Source organism: Xyrauchen texanus, chromosome 3 (assembly GCF_025860055.1).
Source record: "Xyrauchen texanus isolate HMW12.3.18 chromosome 3, RBS_HiC_50CHRs, whole genome shotgun sequence".
In the NCBI taxonomy this organism is placed as follows: Eukaryota; Metazoa; Chordata; class Actinopteri; order Cypriniformes; family Catostomidae; genus Xyrauchen; species Xyrauchen texanus.
The window spans coordinates 38,149,614-38,173,858 of record NC_068278.1 but is presented as its reverse complement, the minus strand read 5'-3'; the positions used below and the strand labels follow the sequence as shown (position 1 = coordinate 38,173,858).

The 24,245-nt window shown below is 39.9% G+C and overlaps 1 protein-coding gene across 2 annotated transcripts in view; it reads left to right on the top strand.

Moving 5' to 3' along the window:
* Positions 1-329: 329 nt before the first annotated feature.
* Positions 330-24,245, top strand: part of LOC127622492 (sarcoplasmic/endoplasmic reticulum calcium ATPase 3-like) — an 83,916-nt gene continuing 60,000 nt past the window's right edge. For both annotated transcript variants that reach the window (XM_052096593.1, XM_052096600.1), the window contains exon 1: positions 330-709. In XM_052096593.1, the coding sequence (XP_051952553.1) occupies positions 592-709 (118 nt within the window). In that variant the 5' untranslated portion in view covers positions 330-591. The remainder of the gene's footprint in view (positions 710-24,245) is intronic.

Here is a 24,245-nt window from a genome sequence, read left to right as displayed (position 1 = left end):
TATAATGATCAGTTAATGGTTAATATCTGCTAGATATGTTCATCATAGACACAAGTTTCAACTGTGATAATCTGACAAGTTGACAGGCTGTAGCGTGGCCATCTGCATAACTCACAGTCACCTCGACAGCTTTCTTCATCTACGACACACTGCTCACCGTTTTAATTTTCTCCTGACAGTTTTCGATTACGGCACTCTTTCTTCAAGTATGTATAAAGCGAATGTGAGCCTTTCTCTTCGTTCAGGTAACGCGAGCCAATAAGAGCTAGCGGACGGTGCTTAAACAGGCGAGCTCACGGAAAAAGAGGCGGGAACATCGCGCACCTTCAGGGAACGCGGGGCGCGCGCGCGCACTACATCACTCGAGCTCACAGAGAACAGCTTCAGGACGCACGGAGGTACCATACACGGGTTCAAACCGGCGGCTTGCAGAAGGGGCAGGTGGACTACAGCATAGACTACCACCTCCGCTTGGCGGTCAGATAGCACCTCGGTGGAGATTTGTTGATTTCTCAGAGCTCGTCCGTAACCTCTGTGTAATTTGTCATAAATACATGTCGTTCAAGTGCTCGTAGTAAACAGTTCCTCGAGATGGAAAACGCCCACACTAAATCCGCATCAGAAGTTTTAGCAAACTTCGGTGTGAACGAAAACACTGGACTCACGCTGGAACAAGTGAAAATTAATTCAGAAAAATATGGACCAAACGGTGAGTAACCTAACGTGTGTTTCCCTGGCGGTGTTTTAAAAATGTTTATTCTGAGTATGAGTTAAATGCATAAATCATGCCTGTGGAGCTGATCATCCTCGCAGCCTGATGCGTTTCCCCCAGCGGAAGAAAGTTATTCTCTACTGCCGAGTGGCTTATACGCCTTTTGTTTTCTACTTCTGTATTTCATAAGAAACATGATAAGAGTACGAGATGCCAGATGTAAGGGGTAGGCTACGGACTAAGTGGAGTACGTTGCTGATGAGATCTATCTGTAATGATGCGGTTTCAAGCGCACTCACCAATCTTTCCAAGTTTGGGTCTTTATTTAGAGTAACACTGACACAAATCATTAGCACTTTGTTCAAAGCTTAGGCTATAAATAATTGTGACTGTCAGGGCAATTTACTGTCTTATTTCTTCAATCTTGATTTCAAGAATATATTGGTAATTTGAGGAGTTTCCTTACAATGCCAGTGTCATAAAATATAGATGAAGTCATATCTGCCAGTTAACCTGCAACGGCTGTTCAAGCCTTGCTCTCTTTTATGGCACGGGATATTATGACTAGAGAGACTGTCATTTTCCATTCAACCTCTTTTATGACCACACAGTTAGAATTTGGGCACACCAGAATCGATTTGTCCTCTGTAACGTACCTGGCCATCGGTCTCCGAGAGTGGAAAACCATTCTTTTGACATAGCTTTGTGCACCAGTATTATGCAGCTTGACAGGACGGAGATGCAAATGTACATGTACTGCAGAACTTCTTCCACCTGTCCCACTGAGCCATCAGCACACACAATCATCTGCAGAAGTTTTTTGGCTCAAAGGCATAGTCAATGTATTTCACATGTACAGGAAATAGCTAGCTTTACCTTTGAAAACGAAACATTGTTTAAAGAGATAGATAATGCTCTGGCGACCAACATTACAGAACTTGAGAAACCAGTTTTCTACTTCCTCAGTGAGACATAATGTGAGAAACATCATGCTTCAGGTTACATTGCCCTACTGCAGTTTGTTTCAGAGGACGCTCAACAGAGCTTTATTTTGTTGTAAATGAGTGTTATATTTGGATTTGGAATATTTGGATTTTGCTTTGTTTTATACTACGTTTGAGTTGCTCTTAAGAAAAGTAGCACTGCTGTGTATCTACTAAATGAGATAACGATCGGTACACTTTTAAAACAGCATGTTGTTGTTATACTAGAGTGGAGAATATGTTTGTAAATTCACATTTATTGTTGTTTCTGTCCTTTGAAACTTTATTTATTTAAGTGCATGATTTATTTAGATTTTACGGTAACATTTAGGACAGTGTCGATACAATCAAATATCAATATATCATGATAGTTTCTCTCTTGATATTGTATCGACACTTTAGATCCATGCATCAATATTTACACTACTGAGCACTTTATTAGGAACACCTGTACACCTACTTATTCATGCGATTATCAATCGTGTGTCAGCAGTGCAATGCATAAAATCATTCAGATACGTGTTAGGAGTTTTAGTTTATTTTCACATTAACATTCAGAATGGGGAAAAAATATGATCTTGTTTACAAGGCTACAGTAACTCAGATAACCACTCTGTACAATTGAAGTGAGCAGAATAGCATCTTAGAATGCACAACACGTTGTACCTTGAGTGGAATGGTATATGCTTCCATTGAAGCCATCTTCCTGTTATTTCAACTTCATTGTTTAAAAATCATGTTTCATAGCCAAATTCATGGTGAACTATAGGGTTGCCACAGTTTGCGGTGTTACCGGTTTTACTCGGTACAAGGGACAACACCGGTGTAAAATTTTATACTGGTGGAACATAATGAATGGAACTTCCAATATCAATACAATAGCCTAACAAATAAATTAACCTTAAATAAAGAATATTTTGTGACAAATGGACCTAAATAACACATTGAAAGCCAGATGTTCTTTACCAACTTATCAAATTACACAGGCAGCAAAGTACTCGCACTGACAGAAGACGCTTAATTGCAGGCAGTAAATATAATGTGCGTGGTGGGTAAATGTAAGATGTCTCAGATTCGAAATGACACAAGAAATGCTGTTAGACTCACAAACACGCGCTTTAAGAACAGATGACAGAAAAGCTATCTATGCGCATGTCTGATGCACTGTTTGTTGGGAGGTGTGCAGTCTCGTGGAACACAAGTATGTAAAGGGGTCTCACTCTTTGTTTGTTTCCGTCTTCTGAAAAAATTGAAAGAATATTATCATCCATGAGAATGCTGCAAATGACCTTAGACCATCTCAGCTCGAGGAGGTACTTTAAGTTCAGTTCGCTTAATTTCCACAGAGCAGTTCCATGTAAACGCAACTCTGCAGGGTCACTCTATATATAGACTATACTATACTATATATATAATATACTATACTATATATATAATAAAAATATTGTGAACACATTTCTTGCATATCGGCCCATTGGAGGGAACAAAACAAATTTATTCACACACATTCAAAACCATTACCCTTCCGAAGCAGCTAAACTGGGTCCTGGGATCAAAACACCAACATTGAACACTCAACAACCCATAATAAGTGATGTATTTGCCCAGACAACGAAATACCAGACCGGTAGCCCATGATGGAGAGAATGCACGGATGAAGGTTCTTTGCCAAATAGATGTTGCCCTTCACAAATTTTTAAAAGCAATCTTTCAAAAAGTTGAACAACACAATTTGTATTGCACTTCTTTTTCAGTTTCATTTGATTTATTTTGTTAAGATAAATACAAAATAAAGTTCAAAGTTTGAAATCAAGCTGCCTTGTGTTATCGTGTAGGCTATTGCTTAACGAAAATGACTCAAAAGTACCACCTAGCTTCCAACCATCGGTAATACCAGTGTTAGTTAGTTTGAACATGAACACTGCACCAATGTGAAAATTATGATAACGTGGCAAGTCTAGTGAACAACTACATACTACAGCAGAGAAAGCTTCATCAATCAGAGAACCACATGGCATGACATAAATAATGTGTGTTAGCGGTCGACCGATATCCAGAGAGCAGGGTGGCAGATAGGCTGATAAAATGCAGATATATCACACTATTTAATATAGTAAATAAAAAACATAAAATTGCTTATATATATATATGCATAGTGAATAAGAGATTTACTTACATTACTCATGAAGCACTTTTAGCTGCATCCAAAAGCTTAGGTAGCTGACTTGCTACCTTGCTGCCTAATGTAATGCTTAACTGACAGCTGTTTTGAATGAATGGAACTTTTAAGGAAACTGGTCTCCTAACAATTTGAAAAGAACCTTATTTTCATCCTACCTTCAAATACAGCCTCCGGAGGCAGCATTTTCCTGGTTTCCTTGAAGGCAAGGCCTTACATTTACATTTACATTTGGCAGACACTTTTATCCAAAGCGACTTACAGTGCACTTATTACAGGGACAATCCCCCTGGAGCAATCTGGAGTTAAGTGCCTTGCTCAAGGACACAATGGTGGTGGCTGTGGGGCTCGAACCAACGTCCTTCTGATTACCAGATTACCAGTTATGTGCATAGACCACTACACCACCGCTAGGCCTTGAGGTTACAAGGAACTATTGAGGAGAGATAGGGAGAATGAAACAGGCGAAAACGTTAACATTTTGAGCTCATACGCTTCTGTTGCGTCTCTTATGTGAACTGTTTAAATGAAACTGTGTTGCACACCGGTCTATTGTAGTAACACGATGCACAAAACAACAAAATGAGCCATAACTGGTCGTTTACATGCAAGCAGGCGATTCTTGGCACCCTCAAATAACAAATTGGCCTAACGGAAAAATGTATTGGCGGATTGAAAATGAATAAGTCAGAATATCGGCGATTTATCGGCCTCACCGATGTATATATATATATCGGTCGACCACTCCTCTATGTGTTTGTCCCTTATGTCATGGTTTTGATAGGGCTGCGTAGACACTCACCCAATTCGCTTCTTTTTATCAAAGTTTCCCTTAAGTCTCGTCTAAAATACACTTGATTCCAGTGGCTCTGAATACCTCTCTGTGCAGATGGAATAGGTTTAGTGTCTGTAAAATGTGAGAAATAGGACATTAAGATAATTGCCATTTTTTCCATCATAGTTTAGCCTGCTGTTGTTGCATTGTAGTTTCATGTTTGCACACCCATAGTCATGGCAAATTTGCATAATTACCTCAAATGACAGATTTACACTTGGAGTGGAGTTGTGACATGTTTTCTGCTACAGCACTTCTGTTTGTACAACAACTTTATGCCTGGTTATTCAAATTTAAAAAGGTGATACTTCCATTTTAACAATCAAGACCATGAAAATACTGCAGAAATTAAATTTATTACAAACATAGCAAGTACCACATTCCATGTGCCATCAAGGGTTGTTTGGTGGGATGCAGGTGTGACCGCTGTGAACTGGCGTAAATAGATTTGGCAAAGAGCCATTAATGAAGCATCTCCATTGCATCTGACCTCCTTGCAGACTCTACTGCTGCATATGCATAACGTCTCGTGGCTTTCCACTTGGGTCAGTTAAACACATTTATTAACTCATTGCACACACACTGAGCAACCCTCAACTTAAACTGGACTTTCTTTGCTACGTCCTCTTTAAGGTGAACAGGGGTTTTGATATGAAGGAGGGGCTAAGCCTGATGTAGATAAGCTAATATTGCAATTTGTAGTTTGCGACTCTGCCATTGTCTTTTTAATCGAGGTATCGGCATTGGTATCAGTATTGGCGATACTGGCCTAAAAGCACTTGGTATCATATCGAAAAGAAAATAAGTGCTATCACCCATCCCTATTAAATTTACAGTAAAAAAATAAATATAAACTTGATCCCCCAAACTTGAAAATTTAACATAAACTACTCAAAAACAGTACAGTGAAATTTTTGAGTGGTGGGTTGTGTCTGGCCTGAGCTGTGTTTTGTGGCATGATTTGTTAGAGACCTTACGGCAGCCCTTTGTTGCATTAGGTTTAGCGTATTCTGAGGCCAACAATTACTTCATGGAAAAAGTAACATCTTGTTGTAGATTGTGTTTCTCTCGCTTTGAGCTGTCAACTTCCTGGTTGACATGCAACTAAAAGCCACTGGGAATACCCTTTCCTCTTTTACCTTATTGCACCCCTCAGTGTTCAACATTGCTACTGTATGAGTTTGTATCTGTATGTATGTATTTCTTTTTAAAACACACACACACACACACACACACACACACACACACACACACACACACACACACACACACACACACACACACATGTTGGTGCAGACTCTCCACAGACATAATGATTTTTATACTGTATGAACTATAGATTATATACCCTAACCCTACCCCTAAACCTAACCCTCACAAAAAACTTTCTGCATTTTTACATTTTCAATAAAACATCGTTTAGTACGTTTTTAAGCAATTTGAATTATGAGGACACTAGAAATGTCCTCATAAACCACATTTATAGCATAATACCCTTGTAATTATCAGTTTGTAATCTAAAAAAAGTATTTGTAAACCACTTAAACCTGCCCTAGAGCCCTGCCTATATACACACTATATAGATATATTTAGATAGAAATGCACGATTATACTTAAAAGGTGTGCTATCTTGAGTTGACATCAAGCTCTAAAGTGACAGTTGTTGCACATTGATGGCTTTTGACGGTTGTTTTGTTTCAAGGAATTAACTAATTTGCATGTGCTCTCTGATGCTGTTAGCCCCCAAATATGCACTGCCTTGTTTATATCCATTTTGTGTGTGTAGCAGAGTGCTTTTGTGCAAAGCCTGTGTATTTGTTTTGTGTATGTGTGTGTTTGGAAAGGCTCCAAACCCTTTTGAAATTATTCTTCGACAAGCCAGCACGTTGTTAATGCTGGTGGAAAGGTTTTGTTATTAATCATTATTGTAATGTATATTAGCAAAATTTGTTCTCCAAAGGTAATTCTGACATAGACTTTTGCATTGTGCTCCTAAAATCAGAACAACATCAGAATATCAACATTCCCACATTCCCACCACCCCTCTCCTTTCCTTCTGTGGAAAACTCCATGTAAATTTCCAGCATTCTTTAAGATAAAGCCTAGTGGCATTCCTTGAAATTATGTACAGTTGAAGTCTGAAGTTTACATACACTTAAGTTGTAGTCATTAAAACACATTTTTAACCACTCCACAGATTTTATATTAGCAAATTATTGTTTTTACAAGTCATTTGGGACATATTTATTGTGCATGACAATGGTAATTTTGGTAAATGGTAATGGTAATTTTTCAACAATTGTTTACAGACAGATTGTTTCACTTTTAATTGACTATATCACAATTCCAGAAGTTTACATACACAAGGTTAACTGTCCCTTTAAGCAGCTTGGAAAAGTCCAGAAAATGATGTCAAGCCTTTAGAAAATTAGACAATTAGCTTCTGATAGGCTAATTGGAGTCAATTGGAGGTGTACCTGTGGATGTATTTTAAGGCCTACCTTCAAACTCTGTGCCTCTTTGCTTGACATCATGGGAAAAACCAAAAGAAATCAGCCAAGAGTCTGGTTCATCCTTGGAAGCAATTTCCAAATGCCTAAAGGGACCACATTCATCTGTAAAAACAATAGTATGCAAAGTATATATACCATGGGACAATGCAGCCATCATACTGCTCAGGAAGGAGACGCATTCTGTCTCTAGAGCTTAACTTAGTTTGGTGCGAAAAGTGCAAATCAATCCCAAAACAACAGCAAAAGACCTTGTGAAGATGCTGGAGGAGATAAATCTAAATGGAAGGGAAGAAAAACCCCAATTTATATCTATAAACTCATTAAATCGTCTTGATTCATTAAGTTTATGGAACAGAAAGTGTATGGTACCTGTGACTGCATGTATAATTTTCATCAGGCCCAAAAGTCGAATTTCAAACAAATTGAGTAGTTCACTTCAGTTTTTCATGTTGCTTTAAGAAAGGCTATATGGTTAATAGGAGTGTAATAGTTCTCTGTTAAAAACAGAACCGTATGGTTCGCCACTCATGGTTTGGTAAGCATTTGTACCGCGTTTCACCTCAAGGTTCACTAACGACAGATCTGGAGCATATGGTTTGGTGAAGAAAATACACCGTCAAATAGAAAAACACAGTTACAACTCTGCTAATGTGTCTGTGTCTCACGTCATAGTATGTTAATGCAGTTAATGACATCACAGTTCTGTATGCGTTGGTGTGTAGTTGAAAATGGCAAGCGGAGAAGATAAGCCGCTAAGAGACATTTTCGATTTGCAGTCATTTTCAACAGTGATGATAAAAAAAATGTCAAAACAGTTGCAGATGTTGCTCAAAGCGAGTGCTTTAAACTCCTATTAATACATTGAATATGATCAAGGATTAATACATTGAATATGAACAAGGACAATAGCATGCTGCACATAGGTGAGCACGAAACTGCACACACACCATCCGTTTTTAAGCAGGCAGTAAGTGCTTGTGTTGTCAAAAGTACTGTTACTTTGGTGTAAAAAGATGTAATGATACCAGTTTTTCTGTAGCATCGGTAGAACCGAGCACCAACTCTACCCGGTATCAGCGCACAGTATGACTGACACATGACTCATTTTGAGCATGTGCTCTGTTACTCCTTACACTGAAATGGACAGTTTATCAAATTAAAATCATGTTATGTCCTAGTGTGATTTATTAAACCGCTATAGGCTGCAATCTTAGTGTGGAAGAGCTGCGTACTTTGAATGTATAAATCCGATCGCTCATCCACTGGAAATGCGACAGACATTGGGAATCATTCACAACATGTTTTATTAGATGACAAAGCAGAGCACTAATCTACAGTGAACCATGCAGCACATGTAAACTACATATTTATATAATTAGATCACAGCATTTGTGCTTTAATCTCAACTCAACTTTATTTATATAGCATTTAAAACAACAGAGTTCACCAAAGTGCTTCACAGTAATACAATTTAAAACATAAAAAAAAAACCATTTACCACATACACAAACACCAGTAATCTAAAACACAAAATACAAACACTCCAAAACCGTGTCCTACATTTCATTAGTCAGACTCAAAGGCCAGTGCAAAGAGATGAGCTGAGATGTGATTAAAAAGTCTCCGTGTCGCAAACTGTTTATCTGGAAAGTGACGTATCATAATAAAAGCATGTTTCAAAATATAAGCTAGAGCCCTGAAATTTAAGAAATTTTGACAGAAATATATTACAATTGTATAGTTAAATGTAATGTAATTATAATAATTAATAATAATAGTAATAATTAAGCAATATATCACAATAAGACTTGAATAAAAGTTTGGCAAAAAAAAATGCAATGACATGCTGAAAATTTTTATTTTCACTTGTTAAACATTTTAAGAATGGATTGATTAGACACCATTTTGATGATGAAATTAAATTGAACTCTAAAACATGGAGTTCTGAAAAATAAGAATAATAACAAAAAGGAAAACATGATTTGGTAAAGAATAAAACAGATTTCAGTAGGGTGCTACTTAAAAACACTTAAGCAACGCTTGTTTGAGAACACTTGAATGAAACATGCATTTCTTTTAATTTATTATTTACATTGAAATGTAACTTTTTAAATAGGCTAAACGTGTGCGTTCAATAGCACATTTTCATATTAGCATATTTATGCTGTGGTACCGAAATTGGTATCGAGAACTGTGAAATTTCTTTGGTATTGGTACCGACTGCTGAAATTTTACTGAAACACTACTCGACGCTAAATCGAACAGACATACATAAAATGGTGATTATTGCCAAATATGTTGTCCTACTCTGTTTGATGAAGATTTGACATTTCAGCATATTATTAAAACACTGGAGCCGCACGACAACATCCCTTCTCGTATCCATTTTAAAAGTGATTCCTTCTATAGCCTTCTGAGACCCAAGCATGACTGTGTCACGGTATTTAATCCTATGTCTCTTCCTTGTCTCGTGCCTTGTTCTTAGTGTGTGTTGTGTGGGTGCGTGAATGTGTGGGCGTGTTGTTTGTACCATGATTAGCGCTCTGCACAATCACTCCTCTCACCAGCTGTTACTCATTCCCATTCCCTTTAAATTCTCACCACTCTCTCATCTCCTTGTCAGATCGTTGTTTGTGATGTCGGTGTTGTTAAGCTCTTCAGAGTTCCAGTCCAGTTCTCTCGTTGTCCCTGTTTAGTGTCCTGTTTGCTGTTACCGGATTAGCGTGTCTGTTCAACACTTCTCTTCACTCTTCTCACCACGATCATCTGACCATTGGAGACTCTGCGCCACTAGACCATCACCCGGACTTTTCCCTATCTTCTCAATTTGACTGTCAATAAACTAATTGTCAACTTGCAACTTGCTTCCTAGCTTCATTACGTCACAGAACGATCTGACCACAAGATGGAAGCAGCGAGTAACAATTCAGACAGCCTAGAAGAATTACGTGATGAACAGCAGACTTCGTATGGAGAACCAGGAGAAGAATCTCAATGACACGGCTCGGCTGTCCAGGCTCTAGTGGCGCAGGTGTCGGACTCACCCAGCAAATTCAACTTCTGCGAGCTCCCACTGCGCCACCGCGCACGCTGATTCCTCAACCACCACCAGCGCCCCCTCCCAGTCGGAGCCCGCCTACCGGTTCCAGAGCTATATTCAGGTGAACCTAATTTTTGCCGAGCTTTTCTAACACGATGCTCAATGCATTTTTCTTTACAACCCAGAACATTCTGTGATGAAAGAACCAAGGTAAGCTTTTGTCCTGGCGCTACTTTCTGGGAGAAGCGGCCCTTTGGGGAACGGCGGTGTGGGAGAATCAAGATGAATGCTGCACCTCTTTTCAAGCACTCTCCGCGGAGATGAAGCGAGTTTTCGACCGTGCTGTCTCGGTAGAGAGGCAGCCAGAGTGCTGGCCGACTTGCGTCAGGGAGAGATCTGTATCAGACTTTTCTATCGAGTTCGGACGCTAGCGGCGGAGAGCCAATGGAGCGAGGCGCAGTGGGACATGTTCCTGCATGGGCTGGCTGATCGGCGTCCAAAAGGAGATATCGCCATGGATCTCCCCACCAAGCTAAGCGATTTGATCGCCTTGAGCTTAGAGTGGGCGCTAAGGTTATCCAGAATGGAACAGCGAGTACAAACCAACCGCCCCTTGAGAGGATTAGGCGGTCAATGTTCTGGAGCGGGGGCAGCGTTCAGCCCGTCTGTGATCGAGCCCATGCAGGTGGGTCGAGCCCGGCTTTCCGGGAGGAGAAGGAAAGGCGGAGATCCCAGGGACTGTGTTTGTACTGTGGTGGTGCTGGACATTTTGCCTACAACTGTCCTTTAAAAGGATCCGCCCGATAGCAAGTATGAGGCTACTATCGGGTGGGATCTCCGCCGAAGACCTCATCCACATCTACCCTCCTTCCGGTAAGTCTTCAATGGTCTAATCACCGTCCACGACTGTCGAGCACTTCTGGATTCTGGGGCGAAGGAAATTTCATGGACTACACTTTTGCACTCAACCACCAAGTCCCCTCAAGTCTCTCACTCACGGATCGCTGTTCACGCCCTCAATGGCCAGAAACTTCCCACCATTTCCCTAGCCACTGAAGACATCACTCTCGTCACGTCAGGCAATCACACGAGACCATCTCCTTCTACATACTGGACACTCCTCTTGCCCCCATCGTCCTTGGTCATCCCTGGCTCACCCATCACAACCCTAAAGTGGACTGGCAGTCTAAGTCTGTGTCAGCGTGGAGCACTCAATGTCATAAGTCTTGTCTTGTTTCTGCCTGTTAGTCTGTTTTTGTCCCTGTTTTTCAGGAAGAGGCGGTGGATTTATCTAGCGTGCCCATGAGTACCTGGACCTGAAGGAGGTGTTCAGTAAGTCTCGGTGACTTCTCTCCCTCCACATCGTCCCTATGACTGTGCCATAGAGTTATTGCCAGGTACATCTCCGCCTAAGGGCAAGTTATATTCACTCTCGATTCCAGAGAGGGAGGCTATGGAGAAATATATTTCTGATTCTCTAGCTAATGGATTCATCCGCCCTTCCTCTTCTCCAGCGGTAGGGATTCTTTTTGTGGGGAAGAAGGATGGATCTCTGCGACCTTGCATTGATTACGGGGGCTGAACAACATCACGGTAAAGAATACTTATCCTCTACCGTTGATGTCTTCAGCTTTTGAGAGGTTGCAGGGAGCATCCATCTTCCGCGAAATTGGATTTACGTAATGCTTATCATTTGGTCCGCATCAGGGAGGGGGATGAATGGAAAACCGCTTTTAACACCCCAGGGGTCACTTTGAATACTTGGTCATGCCGTTCGACTTGTCCAACTCCCCAGCGGTCTTCCAGGCACTTCGTCAATGGCGTGCTGCGAGACATGGTTGATCAGTTCATATATGTTTACCTGGATGACATATTGATTTTTCTTCTTCTCTCCAGGAACATGTGCAGCACGTCCGGCTAGTGCTTCAGAGATTGCTAGAGAATGGGCTTTTTGTCAAAGCGAGAAATCGCTTTTCATGCACAGTCTGTTCCTTTCTTAGGGTACATCGTGTCGGTTGAGGGAATGCGCATGGATCCTGAGAAGATCAAGGCTGTGGTAGATTGGCCAAGTCCAGAGTCTCGTAAGGCCCTACTGAGATTCCTGGGGTTAGCCAATTTCTACCGGCGTTTCATTCGCAATTTCAGTCAACTAGCCACACCTCTGACCGCCCTGACCTCCCCAGAACAACGTTCAGGTGGTCAGGCGCAGCTGAGCTGCGTTTGCCAAACTGAAAGGTTGCTTTGTTTCAGCCCCCATCCTGATAACCCCTGATCCATCACGTCAGTTACGTGGTGGAGGTCGATGCATCAGAGGTGGGGGTAGGCGCAGTGCTATCCCAGCGTTCTCCTTCAGGCGACAAGATACACCCTTGCGGCGTTTTTTCTCATCGCTTGTCCTCGGCGAGCGTAATTATGACATTGGTAACAGAGAGTTGTTGGCAGTCAAGTTAGCTTTGGAGGAATGGCGCCACTGGTTGGAGGGTTCGGGGTACCTTTTATCGTCTGGACCGATCACAAGAATTTGGAATATATTAGCACAGCTAAAAGATTAAACTCCAGGCAGGCTCGGTGGGCTCTTTTTTCGGTCGTTTTGATTTTACTCTCTCGTACGCCGGGTTCCAAGAACATCAAACCCGATTCTTTATCACGTATTTTTGATCACTCGAGCGCCCGTCTACTCCGAGTGCATTTTACCAGAGACTCTATTCATCTCTACACTCACATGGGAGATCGAATCGAAGGTCAAGACGGCCTTAGAAGGAGTGCGCCCGGCTCGGTGCCCACCGAACCGTTTGTTTGTGCCGGAGGGTTCACGGTCCAGCGTTATTCAGTGGGGACATTGTTCTAATGTGGCTTGTCATCCAGGAGTTAATCGAACTAAGTTTTTAGTCAAGCAACGATTCTGGTGGCCTTTGATGGTTAAGTGGCGTTCACAGTTTTGTTTTGGCTTGCTCAGTCTGCGCCACTGGTAAGAGTTCAATCGACCCCCAGGCGGGTTACTTCAACCGCTGCGGTGCCATCGAGACCCTGGTCCCATATCAGCTCTAGATTTTATCACCGCCCTCCCACCCTCACAGGGACACCGCGGTAGTTTTAACCGTGGTGGACCGGTTCTCGGCGGCCCACTTCATTCCCTTGCCCAAATTACCCTCTGCCAAGGAGACAGCGGTGATTGTCATTGACCACGTCTTTCGGCTACATGGCCTCCCGACAGATGTGGTCTCTGACAGAGGACCCCAATTTGTGTCCAAATTTTGGCGAGAATTTTGTAAATTACTGGGAGCGACTGTTAGTCTGTCCTCAGGGTTTCATCCCCAGAGCAATGGTCAATCTGAGCGAGCCAACCAGGATCTGGAAGAGCGTTACGATGTTTGGTATCCAAGAATCCTTCCTCATGGAGTCAGCAACTGTCTTTTGTTGAGTACGCCCACAACCGTTACCAGTATCATCCACGGGCCTATCTCCGTTTGAGTGTAGTGTAGGTTACCAGCCACCTATTTTTCCTAGTCTGGAATCGAGTCGCGGTCCCCTCCGCTCACGCCTTAGATCCAGAGGTGTCACCGCACTTGGACTAGGGCCGGGAGACTCTACTCCAAGTGGGGTCACGCACCAAGGCCAAAGCTGATCGCCACGGTCTAGGCCTCCCGTTATCGTCGTTGGTCAAAAGTGTGGCTTTCTACTAAGAACATTCCTCTACGTTCCGTATCTAATAAACTTGCACCTAAATTTATTGGCCCGTTAGCTGTCACCAAGATCGTTAGTCCGGTGGCAGTCCGCCTCAACCTTCCTCCAGCGTACAGGAGAATTCACCCGTATTTCATGTATCCAAAATAAAACCCGTCTTTTATTCCGCATTAACCCGCCGGTTCGGTTCCCCCGCCCGCGACTTCGTGAGGCGGGAACCTACTATTCGGTCAACCGTATTCTGGACTCAAGGCGGAGGGGCGCGGATTTCAGTACCTGGTGGACTGGGAAGGTTACGGTCCGGAGGAGAGAGGTTGGGTACCGGCCAGAGACATTCTGGATCACTCCCTTATCGATGACTACAATCGGCAGGTAAGGGAGCCTGGGAACGCCAGGAGGCGTTCCTAGGGGAGAGGTACTGTCCGCGGTATTTAATCCTATGTCTCTTCCTTGTCTCGTGCCTTGTTCTTAGTGTGTGTTGTGTGGGTGCGTGAATGTGTGGGCGTGTTGTTTGTACCATGATTAGCGCTCTGCGCAATCACTCCTCTCACCAGCTGTTACTCATTCCCATTCCCTTTAAATTCTCACCACTCTCTCATCTCCTTGTCAGATCGTTGTTTGTGATGTCGGTGTTGTTAAGCTCTTCAGAGTTCCAGTCCAGTTCTCTCGTTGTCCCTGTTTCGGTGTCCTGTTTGCTGTTACCGGATTCAGCCGTGTCTGTTCAACACTTCTCTTCACTCTTCTCACCACGATCATCTGACCATTGGAGACTCTACGCCACTAGACCATCACCCGGACTTTTCCCTATCTTCTCAATTTGACTGTCAATAAACTAATTGTCAACTTGCAACTTGCTTCCTAGCTTCATTACGTCACAGACTGATGTGTGCATTTTCCATTTTCCTTTATGATTTGTAACTAGCACCAAATAAACATGACAAAACTAAAAGCTAAACCAAATAGTTTTCCTAAAAATGTATGTCCACATATGTGGGCAGCAGGACTAAGTTGTAAAATTTTAAATAATAACAAGTTTTATTTAATCAAACTGTTTATTATGTTTCCAGGAGTGTTGGTTATTCAAGTGTTTGAGATGTTTCAGACATTACAGCTGATTTTCTGTAAAGCTGCTTAGGAACAATGTGTATTTAGGAAAAGCACAAATAAAAAACTATAGACCATTTCAAGAATGTAAACAAAAACAAAGGAATTAGAACGGTCCAAACGTATTTCAACAAAATGTCATTTTCAAGGTAAGTCAGTCCACTCAGCAGCCGTTTTGGGAACACATCTAACTCATGCCAGGGTTCTGGGGTGCGGGTCCAGCTATGCATCTAACTCACCCACCTGCTCCATTCCTGGACCCGAGAAGACTCCAGCAGGTAGAGACAGGTCTCCCGAGATGAGGCACGCTCTGTGTTTAAAGGCAGCTGTGATGAGGCTGTATTTATTTTCATTGACCGTTGGATGCCATTGGGCATTGAAATTTTACCCATTATTTTTAACAGAAGTTAGTCTCTGCTAAATAGTCTCTGTTTTGACAAGCAGGAAATGTTCAAGTAACAGCGATGTCACCAACGAACAGTCCTTGAAATGGTCTGTAGAAATAAAAATTATCATAATTTTGTGTTACAATTTTGTTTTTCTTCTTTGGCAACAAAATCTCAATGTTCTCTCTTTGCACTGTCAAACAAACAAGTGACAGCCAGTGTGGAAGAATTTTACCAAACAGAAATTAGCATAATTATTTATGATAGAAGTCATGGTCAGCATCGTCCAATCACTAGTACTAATTACCATTGTCCCATGTCTAACAGCCATGTTGAGTGGTTCAAACATCATCTGCAGCCTGAAACTGAACTTTTGATAGGAAGTTTGGTTTGAATGCACTTGGCTTCATAGGAAAGATATATGATGCTCCCTTACTCCCTAATTAGAGAATGATTTAACCTCCAGTGTGCTGTCTGTCTGCACTGGTTAGGAAATGCCCCTTATTTTCATCCTAACTCCATATAAATCCTCTGAAAGCATTTTTTTTCTCAATATGATAATGCACAGTAAATATAGGATTTCTAATGAAAACCTAGCACTATTGTCCAATGTATTGTACACTGTGTTCAGCAGTGTGGCGTTACTTGATATATCGCAAAAAAAATAAATTTAAATGGCATATTGGATGAAACTAGAGACTCTAATCTTTTGACTCAAATAGGTTTCAGTGTAAAAACTTAATTGGTTTCTTACCATATAGTTTTGTTGTCATTTCTCCCAAAGACAAACTCTGCTGTGATCGGTGCCATGTTGTTTTGTCACATGCGTTGAAAGATTAACCGTTTACTGACTGCCCAGAGTGTCCTGGACTGAGATCAGTTGGTTTAAATTAATTTAAATTATCTATTGTGTATAGCAAAACCAAAATACAACGTCCACACATGTGGATGCGGGGTTGCTCGAGGATAGTTATGTACAGTTTCCAAATGTTGAGTACATTTGGATTGAGTTTGAAATGCTCTTTATGTTGATGCATTAACATTATAATGCAGTTAAAATGTTGACTTAGTAATTAAATAAAACAAATTTTTAAGGACCCTTAAGAAAAAATTATAGAGTAACCATGACTTCTGTAACCATGGTTTTTTGGAAGAAATAAAATTAACCATGATTTTACTACAGTAATACTGTAGAATCTGTTTTACAATAGTAACATTGTAGTAACCATGACTGTATGAACCATGGTTAATTTTGTGATTACTATGGTTTTACTAACAAAAACATGTTGAAACTAATGGCTTCTGTGTTGATTTTTCATAAGGGCGAAAATGTTGAAATGTTTACCACATTTAGTACCGGGGTATTCTTATTTGGATTTGGCTCTGAATTTAGTAAGCACCGAACCGTACCAAAACTGTGACCGTAATATCGTCGTACAAACTGAATCGTGAGAAATTTGAACCTTTAGGAAATGAAAATGCCTTTACAGTCTGTTTTATCTACCTTAACTCAGCTCTCACGTAGAAGTTAAAACATATCCAAATATGTAAGCCATGGAAGGAACTGTTTCCTATATCACTGCATAGTCAACCTCTCTCCTCTTTTTTCTGCAATCTTTGTAAAGTTATGGCCACTTTCATTGGCATTATCTCAAAGGAGGGATGTCCTCTGTCTTGTCCTCATTGATGGACATTAAAACCAGTATGTTAAACACGAAGTAGGACAAACAATCAGCACAGAAGATACTATAGCACTCACCAATGGTTAGAGGATGCTGTAACTGTGGTGGAGCCACGGGTGGAAGTTTTTCTGTTAACTCATCTGTTTGGTTAGCAGTGAAGTGCTATTGTAAGGGTAGAGATGATTCACATTTACTTTAATAAAAAATTGGTGTCTATTGAAAAGGATAAACGTATATTTTTCTCTTCTTCTGCATCATGCTCGTTCAGACTCACTTTGGCCTGTAGTAGACCCTGTATCTTTTGCTTTTTGAACAGGTTTTGTGTGTGTGTGTGTGTGTGTGTGTGTGTGTCTGTGTGCTTTCTCACTTACAGCTGTGAAGGACTTTGTATAGAGGATGTTTGGTTTTTCGATCTTTGCGGTGCAGAGTTTTGTGTGCTTTGATGAAGAGAACATTTGTGTGTGAGTTTGGTGTGTTTTTGTAAGCCACACTGGCAGTTAATATAACAGAAGGGTAGACAACGGCTGCAACAATACACACTGCTGGCTACCATGTGCATGCCTAACAGACTAGCTCCGACCTGAGGCTAGTCTCAAGAGCACCATTTTTTTGTCTCTGCCACTACTGTGTCCCTGATAGACCTTATTCATATCCAGTGTTTGATGGGAATGAAAACAAGATTTTGAGGGATAGACTTACAGTTTCTTCAATGGCATGCACTGTATAAAGCTGTATAAAGGTGCCAGATCACATCAAATCTTCATAACTTGTATTTTCTGTAGTGTTTTGGACTTCTGAATTTTTTTTGTAAAGATGTTTTAGCAATATTTCATCAGTTGAACAACTAACACTGCAATAAACAACAGTACAATGTCCCTCACATCCTCGTTTTCATTCCTGTCAAAAAAATGAATATGGCGCTTATAGAATAAAGTCTATAACTCTCATTTTCACTCGTCTTTCATCTCTCTCTCTCTCTCTCTCTCTCACACACCCTCTCACCCACTCACCCACTATTCTCACTCACACTTTTTTCTGATGCTCTCAAAATGCCTTGTATTGAAGAAGTTGGTGATTGATGATTTGTTTTCTATGCCATAAAAAGTGTGAAACTGCAGACTTACTGTATGCTTGGATGATTTTTGTTTGCTTTCCTCCTTGTCAAAACTCCCCAATTACATCAGACCATAATACTAAATGCCACATTCCTCATACATAAGCTTTCAACTAGAGATGGGCATTTTACAGTCATTTTGTAGTCGAGTACTCTAACCCACAAAAAATGAGTACTGTATTACTCTTAAATTAAAATGTAAGTAAAAAATACTAGTATGACATGTATGTGAAATTTATTTATCTTTTTTCAAACGTTACCAAGAATACTTTGAAAATAAGATAACTTCAACAAATGTTTGTTTTTTTGTGGGAAAAAAATATTAATGTAACTATATACATGAATATAAATGGAAGCTGCTGTGTGATGGCTTCAAAATTCACGTTTGAGGTATAATGACTGTGTGTAAATTAAGTTGTAGAACAACGTTTTGTAGAACATCATAAGTTCAAAAACCCCATTATAAAACCTATAGGAATATCCCATGGGAACCCATGGAGAATTCTCTTCTGGGTTTTTGGGCTATAAGCTGAACAGGTCTATACTGACATATATTAACTTTGAGTCTACTGTATATATGCTATCACATTTTTATAATTTCACATGTAATTATTCAGAAAAAGTGGTGAAAGTTGGCTTTTTATAAAATACACTCCGTTGGTGTTCTTAAAGCACTAAGACTTAAAGCACATAAACGCTTACTGGTCTGATAAGATTTGCCTACTGCTCTGCATTTTTTTTTTCATCATAAAAGCAGATCCTTGTCCATTTGGTTTGCATGACTCCGACAAGAACTGAATATCAATTGAGTATAATTCAATAAGAATCTAAATATTACAGATATTGCTACACTTCGGTTTGCTTGAAAGCACAGACGCCGTGATATCTTCTTCTCTCATCCAACACCACAACAACACGTGGATCCACGGCATTCCCCATTGGACTCAATTGTAACTGTGAGGTGTGCTGAGAGATTCAGAGGGAACAGTGTTCAGTGCAGCTCACAACAGACATTCAACTTGCCAGTGCAGAATGTTTACTTGATTAGTCGATTACTCAAGCACATCCCTAATCTCAAGTCTCAACACTGATAGTTGAGCTGCGAGTTTGATAAAAACATTTTTAACTTTTAAACTAGTAGTCATTCTAAAAATTCCACAGTTTCTCCTATGACTTAGCAGAGCTTAAGCCTGATGGGTTACAGTCAAGATTTCTCAGTTCCCTTTGATTTTTTTGATAATGAAAACAAACACTTGATTTTCTTTAGTGCTGTTAACATATGTTTAACATGTCATCCCATCACATTATGTACATACTTCATGCCAAGAAGGACCTCGTACTTCAAACCACTAAGTTTACGTTTCATTGACAAATTGTTTTAACATCCTCTTAAGCACATTTAACCATTTCCTGTAGGCCTACTGTATTAGCATAACCACAAGAAAATATCATCAACTAGTACAAACCAAAGAAAACCCTCATGCCAGCTCTACAGTTGGAACATTTTCCACTGCTGCTTCGAGCATTACATCTAAAGCCATCTTTAAAGTTGTTGCTCTTTCACCAATGCTAAAATTAAACCACATAAACCACATTCTGCTTTTATACATGCAACAACAGTGCATTAGATTGTGCAGAAGTGAAATGCTGAGGTGTTTGTGAAGCATGTGTATAAAATCACTATGCTGACTTTATTTATTTAATTTTAATAGATTTCTTTATGTTTCCAAATATGTAAACTGAAGCTGGAGCATTATCATTAGCTGATCTTATAAAGTGGCAGCCATGCCTGGTGTGTGTGCATGTGTCTGTGGTTTGTGTGATCCTCTACTAACTTGTCACTCTGCTCTCATTCTCACCTCCCACTTCTGCTGACAGCATCACCTCCTTGTGGCAACCCGCTCTGTTGATTCATTCTGTCTATATGAGCGTAATGTCTTTTCTCCTCTTAACAATTGTGATTTTAATAATAATGTATAATTAGGCTCTGTAATGTTTACGTGACCCCGACATGGAACATGGTAACTAACGGATATATATATACTATAACACTATATAAACTATAACTATAACATATTATTGCACAAAACTATCAATGTAAGAATTAAGAAGGGATCCTATTCACAAAGGCATAAAGCCCACGTATGTGCATCCTGAACTCAGAATGATGCGTTTCAATGTATTCGCATTCAAAAGCACAGAACTGCAAGATCATGATTCGGGTACACATATAGTTCAAGACATCAAGCAGTATAACCTTTCTAACATCAACTCTTTATTTAAGCATTGTCAAACAGAATCTTCAAAATATTTTAATCTCTCTAAAGCACCTAAAAAATGTGGGAACATCACTGTCTGCAGAGGATTTAATGTCCGACAGTGATCATCTTGAAATGTGTTGTTGATGCAGCGATTCATGGCTGAAACAGCAGTAGTGCATAAGTGGACTAAAGTATTAAAGAGAGAAAACTTCTTGAAGAGGGTTTTACTATTCTGTCTATTATTCAGTTTTAAGCAGAGCAAGCTATCGTCATGAAGCTGCGTCTCCTATTAAAACCACCACCACCACTAAAAATATAAATTTTAGAAGTTGACCCTCTAATCAACTAGTCAGTTGTTGGACAACTAGTCAATTAGTCGACCACATCTCTAATTTGAATGAGCGTGTGTGTGCATGTGTTCTTTTAGCTGTCATATTTAGCCTGAGCTGCAGGCCAGGTAGAAGAATGAAAATAAATAGAGGCAAAGTAACCCTGAAGTGATGGTGAAACTGCTGTGGCTAACACTGCTATCTATTCAAGGTTGTTTTCTTGTTTTTTGTGTGTACCTGCTAGATTGTAGCTGGTAACTGTGTTTGATGTTCTGTGTTTTTAAATGGAAACATAAAAAAATAAAAAATAATTTAGCCCTACCTTGAGCAAGCAAGGATTTAGGGTGTGCGCATGTGTGTGTTTGTGTGTGTGTGTGTGTGTGTGTGTGTGTATGTGTGCTGCTGACATAAAGTTAAACTCTAGTGCCCAAAACATACTCTAACCAAGTATGAGAATGCAAATTCTTCCTTGTTATGCAAGCTCGATTTTTGTGTTCTGAAATGTGTCAATTGCAATTCATAACACAACTCAAGTAGTCTAAATGTTGCAAAGGGTGCTATAGCGGGCATTATTGTAAATAGCCTTTGTCTACTGGCAGTTTTTTCAATCAAGTTAACCACTGTCATGGTGGATCAATAATTTGAAGAGAATGTTGCTCCATTACATGTTAGTTAAAGTTGATATGTTTAGCTTTAGTAAACTCTGGCTTAACACGCATTTATGACTAATTCCAAAGACTAATGACTGTCTCACATGAAGTGAAGAATTCTAATTCGGTAATTAGCCTATTAGTCATCAGGGACTAAAACAGTTCATGGAACGAAAACAAAAACCGGAAAAAATTTACGAAAATTTTGCAGAATGTAACCGAAAACCGGAACAAAGTGATTTTCAATTGATCCGGAGTGAAAACTTTATTTTGAAATGCTGGTAACTTGTTATAACCGGTTCATTTTGTTTTGATAATTTTATCATGGAACTAAAGGCCAAAGGGTTTATCACAGTACATTTTGGAACTACACCACTACATGTTGCCCCAAAAAAATAAACATGTACTTTGATCCTGAAAGAAACTGCTTCATCACACATTTCTTTTCCTAATTGCCCGTTGTGGATGTCACATTCTGTGAATGAAGATCTTTTTAACAACTGTGTGTAATAACTACATATACTGTACATGCATGGCTAATCCAGTTACATGGAAAACATTATTAGAGGTAAAAAGTATATTTCACAGTTGTTTCCAAGTCTTCAATATATTATTGTTAGATATCCATCCATCCATCCATCCATCGTCAACCGCTTATCCTGTGTACAGGGTCGCGGGGGGCTGGAGCCTATCCCAGCTAACATTGGGCGAAAGGCGGGGGACACCCTGGACAGGTCGCCAGTCCATCGCAGTATTGTTAGATATGATGCTGATAAATGCTCCATACAGGAAAATAATTACCTGATTATTTTTGCTTATTTTGGTCAGGCAAGTGGCTTATTTTGGGCTTGTTTTCCAGACCATGTTGCTTGTTTCTCCTGTGAGATCTGGCAACACTGCAACTTATATTTCACCCACCACTTAGTACAGAGTACTGACATTTTTAAAGGAAATTTATTAACCTTTCTTTTATTTTGTTCTAACCGTAACCTTTTGGAAAGGAGGCTGCGGAACGTCTGAACTGGAATGAAAAAAATACAGTTTTTGCTCAGAACAAACTGAAATGAATAACATTTAAATTTCGTCCCTGTTAGCCATATAATATGACTGTTTCCAGTGAGCTGTCTGTCTACATCTCTACTAGTCTTGCCACGGTATCATAATTTTCACACCGGTGCGGTGTTCACGCCAGAATTACTGCTGGTTGGACGCAAGGTGGTACTATGGAGTAATTTCCGTTAAGCAATTGCCTACACAATAATGCAAATCAGTTTGATTTCAAACTTTGAACTTTATTTTTATATTGAGTGCAATTAAATTAAAATTGTGTTGTTCAAATTTTAGAAAGATGACTTTTCAACAGTTGTGAAGGGCAACATCTCTTTGGAAACTAACCTTCTTCATCCATGCATTCTCTACCGAAAATTACTAATACAAATTAAAATCTAAAAACGATTTTAAATGTAGACATAACAATTATAATGATGATAATAATGACTGAAATATAAATCATGGTTCGAGGTGAATGTGTTTTTGTATTATCTTATGATTTAATCACAGATGTATAGTCTATAAATAGAGTGACCCTGCAGAGTTGCGTTTACAAGGAACTGCTCTGTGGAAATGAAGTGAACTGAACTTAAAGTACCTCCTGAGCTAAGATGGTCTGAGGTTATTTGCAGCATTCTGATAGATGATAATATTCTTGCAAAAAGATTTTGAAGACTGAAACAAAGACAGACAGAGCACACTTTACATACAGTATGTGTGTTCCACGAGACTGGATGCCTCCCAACAAACATTGCGTCAGACATTCGCACATAGATAGTTTTCTGTCATCTGTTCTTAAAAATATAATAAAGTGTGTTTCTGAAAGCATGTGTCTGTGTGTCTAACAGCATTTCTTGTGTCATTCCGAATCCGAGACGTCTTAGTTGTGCATTGTTACCACCATGCACATTATATTTACTGCCTGCAATTAAGCGTCTTCTGTCAGTGCGAGTACTTTGCTGCCTGTGTAATTTGATAAGTTGGTAAAGAACATCTGGCTTTCAATGTGTTATTTAGGTTAATTTATCATGGGTTGCAAACTCTTCATTAGGCAACTATTCTTTATTTAAGGCTATTCTATTCTTTAGGCTATTGTATTGATATTGGAATTTCCATTCATAATTTTTCCACCAGTATAAAATGTTACACCGGTGTTGTCCCTTGTATGAGTAAAACTGGTAACACCATACACTGTGGCAACCCTAATATCTACATCTCTTTTCTACACAGTGTTATGAGAACCTCTTTGAAGTTAGAGTGGAAAGTTAACATTGTTCACTACTTCTGTTATTTTATATTTTGTGTGTGATTTTTACATTCCTACTACTCTTTCTATTTTCTTGAATGTCAGAGAAGGGAACACTTTTGCATTTACAGTAAGTTAGCTCTAAACTGTCTTTACATTCTTTTTTTCCATGATGATTGTTAAGGTGTCATTACACAGCCACATTAAGGATGTTCTGTGCCCGCTCATAATTCTGTTTAAAGACACAATACCGCATAAAGCCAGACTAAATAATGCCTGCTCTGACCTACCTCAGCCCCTAGTATCACCTAGTTCGTTTGAGCACTCTCAGAGCGGTATTATGTGTTTATGTGAACAATGCAAGTGGTCTCAGACTGCCCTAAATGGACTCAAAAGTGAGCTGTATGGTTTGTTTGTGGGTCCTTTTGTGGTTTGATTGATTTGTGCAATGTGAAATTGAAGAGGTACCAGTCTGCT